This window comes from Pangasianodon hypophthalmus, chromosome 22, assembly GCF_027358585.1.
Source record: "Pangasianodon hypophthalmus isolate fPanHyp1 chromosome 22, fPanHyp1.pri, whole genome shotgun sequence".
Lineage (NCBI taxonomy): Eukaryota > Metazoa > Chordata > Actinopteri > Siluriformes > Pangasiidae > Pangasianodon > Pangasianodon hypophthalmus.
The window spans coordinates 473,334-479,991 of record NC_069731.1 but is presented as its reverse complement, the minus strand read 5'-3'; the positions used below and the strand labels follow the sequence as shown (position 1 = coordinate 479,991).

Here is a 6,658-nt window from a genome sequence, read left to right as displayed (position 1 = left end):
ACAGGAAGCAGCGGGGATGCAGAATATGACAGAAGCTCACGATAGGACGCAACACCGGAAGTTTTTCCTGCATTCATTCAATGTCATTTCTTTATGCGCTTCACGTCTGTGAGCGTTTATAACAGCTTTATGAAGGTAAGTGGCTTTTATTACCGCGTGTTAACAGACTAATAACCTCAAAGGATTTGTAATTATATTTAACTGTTATTACGGTGATAATATTTGAAAGATATCTCAAAGATTTATTTGAGGTTGTTTACTTTAAATTCATGTTTCACTTGTTTTATAAAATATTAAGTTTTTATTGATTTTATTTTGAATGAATTTTCCTCTTCACTGTTGAAACCAGGTTTGATTTCTTGTGAATTTTGTTTGTAATTGTTGTCAAGATGCAGGAAAAGTGAGACTCTATTGCTTTGGTTTTGTTTATTTGGTTAATATTGAGGTATGAATCTGTGTTTCAGAAGAGATCCTGCAGGAAACAGCATTTAATCGATTTGTTTCTTGTCGTTAAAGCCGTGTTTCCCATCAGGATGAAGCAGGAATATCGGGATCTGATCCTCCAGGCCACGTCGGCGGAGCGTCTGCGTGTCGGCTGTGAGATCCAGACTCTGTGGAGCGGTTACGGTCGGATCGTGCGAGTTCACCTGGAGGGCTGCGAGCGTTCCTCAGTCGTCGTCAAACACGTCATGTTTCCTAAAGAGTCCCGGGACGCTGACGTGTCTCACCGCCGCAAGGTCCGGTCCTATCAGGTGGAGACGCACTGGTACAAAAACTACAGCTCTAACGAGCGCTGCCGTATCCCAGCATGCCTTGCGGCGCAGTCGTTCGGCGAGGAGCAGCTGATGGTGCTGGAGGATCTGGACGCCGCCGGCTTCCCGGGCAGGAGGACGAGCGTGAGGGACGGCGAGATTAAAGCCTGTCTGCGCTGGCTCGCTAACTTCCACGGGCTTTTCCTCGGAGTCCCTGCGCGCGGCCTGTGGCCCGTCGGAACGTACTGGCACTTAGAGACGCGTCCCGATGAGCTGGAGGCCATGACGGACCTGAAGCTGAAAGCAGCCGCTCCGGAGATCGACGCCGTCCTGAACAGCTGCCGCTTCAAAACCATCTTACACGGAGACGCCAAACTGGCCAACTTCTGCTTCTCTAAAGACGGCTCCCGCGTGGCCGCCGTCGACTTCCAGTACGTGGGCGGCGGCTGCGGCATGAAGGACGTCATCTACCTCCTGGGGAGCTGCCTGGATGAGCGCGAGTGCGAGAAAAGAGCTCCTGATTATCTGGACTTTTATTTTTCCGAGCTGAAAGGCGCAGTGCCGGAGAAGGAGAAGAAGAACTTCTCCGAGCTGGAGGACGAGTGGAGACGCATGTTCGCCTTCGCGTGGACCGATTTTCACCGCTTCCTCCTTGGCTGGATGCCCGGACACCACAAGATCAACCGCTACAGCAAGCGGCTCACACAGGAAGTGCTGAAGAGACTGACAGAGAGATCAGACGGAGCGAAACACTGACTCCAGTCAGACTCGCACAAGACTCGCATCAGACTCGCGTCAGACTCGCATTAGACTCACTTCAGACTCGCACAAGACTCGCATCAGACTCACATTAGACTCACATCAGACTCGTACCAGACTCGCATCAGACTCACATTAGACTCGCATCAGACTCACATCAGACTCACATCAGACTCACATTAGACTCACATCAAACTCGCATTAGACTCACTTCAGACTCGCATCAGACTCACATTAGACTCGCATCAGACTCACATCAGACTCGCATCAGACTCACATCAGACTCGCATCAGACTCGCGTCAGACTTGCATTAGACTCACTTCAGACTAACATCAGACTCGCATTAGACTCACTTCAGACTCGCACAAGACTCGCATCAGACTAACATCAGACTCGCATTAGACTCACTTCAGACTCGCATTAGACTCACATCAGACTCACATCAGACTCGCATCAGACCTAACATCTCATCACTTATCAAACGCTGTTATTACACGGTGCGTTCTGATTGGCTGAGAGTCAGGGTGAGGGGCGTGGTCTACACTGATCTGTTAGGAAGCCTTTACTCCAAACGGCTCCTTGATAATAAACACGTTATTACATTATAAACACATTATTATATAATAAACACGTTATTAAACAGAGCGACTGAGGGACTTTTCACGTCTGTAGATAAACAATGCTGCTGTAGGTCACGTTTGAGTTTGTGGCGTATTAATATTATTTTTTATATTTAATAATAATAATAATAATAATAATTAAAGGAGTACAGCAGCGAGCTCTCAGACTCGGCTCTGTGTGTTCGCTCGTCTGTAACTCGGCTCAGTCCGTTCCTGTGTACACGAGCAGGAGTGTGTGTGTGTGTATGTGTGTGTGTGTGTGTGTGTGTGTGTGTGTGTGTGTGTGTGATGTTGAAGTGCACTGATGACAGATCGGGACTCTTCAGCGTTCTCCATCAGCGTGGCTTCTCTTCTGCCTCTCATGGTTTCTTCCTCGTCTCGTCTCGTCTCGTCTCAGTGAGATGTTTTTCTCAGTGAGATGTTTTTCTCGTCTCTGGACTGAGATCTGCAGCCGCTTTCCTGTAAAGCTGCTTCGTGATGATGTCTGATGTGTGTCGCTTCAGGCACTAAAGGAATAAACTGGAATAGAGCTGCTGTTTCACACACCGTCATCTCTGTGTCCCTGAGGCTCTGTGTAAAGCTCCGTCAGCTCGGGGTTTTACAGGAGCTCACGTCCAGACAAAGCTGAAATTCAGAGAGCGTCATTTCTCACACAGCCGCTAAATTCTAAATAAATAATAAAGATTTTCATTTTATTAAAGAGGAAAGTGAGTCAGTGTTTATTCACTAATGCGCAGAAACTTTAACCTGATAACAAATCAGAATTAAAATAACTTCACCGGTTCACACGTCCTCACCGTGTCACCGCAGGAGCCCTGTGTGTGTGAGTGTGTGTGTGTGTGTGTGTGTGTGTGTGTGTGAGTGTGTGTGTGTGTTTGTGTGTGTGTGAGTGTAACGTGAGAGTGAAACGGGATTAAACGTCCTGCAGTGTGCAATAAAGCTGTTAAGAGTCTAAGCTCACCTCTAACCCAATGTTCCACACGGGAAAAACACAAATCTACTACATAATACAGCACACACACACACACACACACACACACACACACACACACATTTCTGACGCACACTCACACCTCCAGATTGTGGAAAACTTTTGAGTCAGCAGCACAAAATATTGAACCTGAGCTCACACACAACATGATACGACCTACAAGCACATTATATTATTATAATTGCTCTATTTTTATTCTAATTTTTACACTTTTATTTTAAAATGTTACATGTTTCTGTCACTTCTGTTATTTATTTCATTATTATTATTGGTTTATTTCAATATTTTTTTTTGACAATCTTTTGTTTTTTATTTCTGTTTTTTTTACGTCACACTGTAAAGCACCAAGCTGCAGTTTAAATGGATGAAAATGGCTATAAAATAAAGATTATTATTATTATTATTATTATTATTGTTATTATTATTTAAATGGTGTGGTGTAAAGAGTGTATTTGAGACTGAACACTAACAAACACCAGAGTTTGGACTGAATTCAGACATTTAAAATTTACAATAAAAACTAAAGGATAACGGACAAAAACATCCTAAAGGATTATTTGGTTTGTCCCAGTGACAGAACCCTAAAGTTCTCTGTAGAACCCTGTAGAACCCTGCAGCAGTGTTTCCTCTGCACAGGGTTTCACACAGAACCGTGTGTGTGTGTGTGTGTGTGTGTAAAAGGATCTTCAGCATCAGCACTGCATGAAGTCTTCCTTCATCCTTCTCTTCATTCCTGTGATCCTCTCCACACGCACACAGTGCCATAAATCTGGGAATAATATAACGTGATCTGTGAAAAATATTTATCATGGATCCTTTTTCTCTTTTAAAGGAAAAATTAAAAACGGTCATAATAACCTCCTGCTGGTGTCTGTGTCACTCTCTCTCTCTCTCTCTCTCACACACACACACACACACACACACACACAGAAGGTCATAGTTTCCATGGGAAATCTCTGGTTAGGAAACTCTGTGTATAATACTGATTACATCTCATGCTGATTTAAAAAAAAAATTATTTCTTTAGTTTCTTTGTTTATAATTTATATATTTTAAACATTCCATCTTGTGGTCTGTTCCTATTTAAAGTATGAGGGAAACATCATTAATAATAATATTAATAATAATAATAATAATAATAATAATAATAATAATAATGTGTTAGTTTGGTTATTATGCTTATGCACTGTTTCCTGCTTTACCTCCAAGCCCCTCCCCCCTCATTAATATGCACACCCTCGAGTGACGTCACAAAGGAACGCTCGCGGGGCCCCTGAGAGAGAGAGAGAGAGAGAGAGAGAGAGAGAGCGCGAGCCACCGCGCGCGAGCGAACGGCCAAACGGGCTGTCAGTCAAGCGGAGTGGGCGTGGCTTGGCTCTGCCACATAAATAGCGACGGCTGCTGAGAGAAAAAGGAGGAAAAGCGAGGAGTGAGAGAAAAGTGGTTGTATTCAAATCAGGCGAGACAGGGACGGAAGAAAGAAGTGTGGCTCACATCCGAACAAATGGAGGAAGAGAAAGGCGAGCAGATGAAGCCTCTGCTAACCACAGTAAGCGCTTAATCCACTTGTTGTGAAGTGTTTCTCGGAGAGTTAGCCGCGAGCTCGCGCTGTTTTGTGACTGGAGCATTAGAGCATCGTTTTAGCTTAAAAAAAGATGAGAAAACGTGTTCGTGGTGATTACTGTGTGGCTGACATGTCGAGGTCGAGCTGTTCAGCGGGAAGTGTGTGTGTTTTATGGTGGTTTTGTGTGAGAGAGAGAGCTCGGTGAAGATGAACACGCGACACATCTCATCTAAACCGCTTACTAGCTATCAGTACTCTGTAGTATGTCAAAGTAGTACGCGGCCGCACTGCGCATGCGCGCGGCGGCTGAGCATGCGCAGTGCAGGCTGTGTGTGTTGTGGTTTGAAGTCGCGTTACTAACGACGCTATAACGGGGAATAAACGGGATGTGAAGTGACGGTTTCATCCTGCCTGCTGTTTGCAGTTCGCAGGTGTGCTCTTTGTGAGCTTTCCTCTCAGCCAGGATGTTCTTCTGGAGAAGTTTAATGAGTCTCTCTGTCTTTATTTCATAGCAGATGAGCGCAGTTACAGTGTTAGTGAGTTATAAAGAGGTGATATTTCATGAAGGAATCAGTGAGATTACTGTCATTTCCGGTCACAGCCTTAATGCACTCTTTGTTTAATACTGCAATCAATAACTCCTGTGTAATAAAGCTGAGAGAGAGAGAGAGACGGATGGGGAGAGATGGACAGAGAGGGAGAGGGAAAGAGAGAGAGAGAGAGAGAGAGAGACACAAAGAATGAGGGACAGACAGACGGATGGAGAAAGACTTACTGAGGGAGGGAGAGTTCATTGTTTTTCTACTCCTTTATTATTTGTTGTTATTGTTTGTCTGTGTAAAGCACACTGTGAACTTGAACTAGAGAGAGAGAGAGAGAGAGAGAGAGAGAGAGATGGACACAGAATGCAAGACCGACAGACGGATGGATGGGGAAAGACTGACACAGAGAGAGACAGAGGGAGAGAGAGATGGACACAGAATGAGGGACAAACAGGTGGATGGAGAAAGATAGAGAGGGAGAGAGATGGACACAGAGATATAGACAGAGAGAGAGACATGGACATAGAATGAGAGACTTAGACTGATAGAAGGAGGGAGAGATGGACAGAGAGATAGAAACAGAGATATATAGAGGGAGAGAGAGAGGGAGAGAGACGAGTGGTGGATATACAAAATAAAGAGGAGAAAAATGGTGAGAGATTTGATGTGTGTGTTTAGCGTATGACGGTGAATCGGATGAAAACAATAAAAAAGCAAAGTAAAATGAACCAGTTTTCATTTGACTCATCCTCTTATCAGTGTTTCTCCCTGTGAGAGTTTACAAACTACACTATATGTCCAAAAGTATGTGCACCCCTGACCATCACACCCATATGTGCGTGTTGAACGTCTCACTCCAGATTTATTCCCGTGTGTTTGCTGTTATAATGAGCTCCACTCTTCTGGGAAGTCTTTCCACTAGATGTTGGAGCGTGGCTGTGGGGATTTGTGTTCATTCAGCTACAAGAGCATTAGTGAGGTCAGGCACTGATGTTGGGATGTCGAGGAGGTCTGGGGTTCAGTCGGTGTTCCAGTTCATCCCAAAGGTGTTCAGTGGGGTTGAGGTCAGGGCTCTGTGCAGGACACTCGAGTTCTTCCACTCCAACCTTCACACACCATGTCTTCATGGAGCTCGCTTTGTGCACAGGGGCATTGTCATGCTGGAGCAGGTTTGAGCCTCTTAGTTCCAGTGAAGGGAAACTGTAAAGCTACAGCACACAGAGACGTTCTATACAACTGTGTGCTTCAGACTTTGTGGAAACAGTTTGGGGAAGAAGCACATATGGGTGAGATGGTCAGGGGTGCACATACTTTTGGCCGTATAGTGTAAAAGATGATGACTTGGTGAATTCTGTGTTTCTGTTTGTGTAACATCACACTTGTTTTAAACTGCTTCCTAATGAGGATTAAACTCTGGTGTGTGTGTGTG

General features: G+C 44.8%; 2 protein-coding genes across 3 annotated transcripts in view; both read left to right on the top strand.

Annotated features, from left to right (window-relative positions):
• On the top strand, nucleotides 1-3,985 carry pkdc (protein kinase-like domain containing). 2 transcript variants are annotated; one of them, XM_026911134.3, is made up of 2 exons: nucleotides 1-135; nucleotides 517-3,985. In XM_026911134.3, exon 2 carries the CDS (start codon nucleotides 534-536, stop codon nucleotides 1,506-1,508), a length of 975 nt encoding a protein of 324 aa, XP_026766935.1. In that variant the 5' UTR covers nucleotides 1-135; nucleotides 517-533; the 3' UTR covers nucleotides 1,509-3,985. The 2 variants fall into 2 exon arrangements, with proteins under 2 accessions (XP_026766935.1, XP_053084152.1); XM_053228177.1 differs by having other exon boundaries at nucleotides 73-135; nucleotides 465-3,985.
• Nucleotides 3,986-4,448: 463 nt separating this feature from the next.
• Nucleotides 4,449-6,658, top strand: part of slc4a7 (solute carrier family 4 member 7) — a 45,450-nt gene continuing 43,240 nt past the window's right edge. The window contains 1 exon segment of the mRNA XM_053227902.1: nucleotides 4,449-4,672. Within this exon segment, the coding sequence (XP_053083877.1) occupies nucleotides 4,628-4,672 (45 nt within the window). The 5' untranslated portion in view covers nucleotides 4,449-4,627.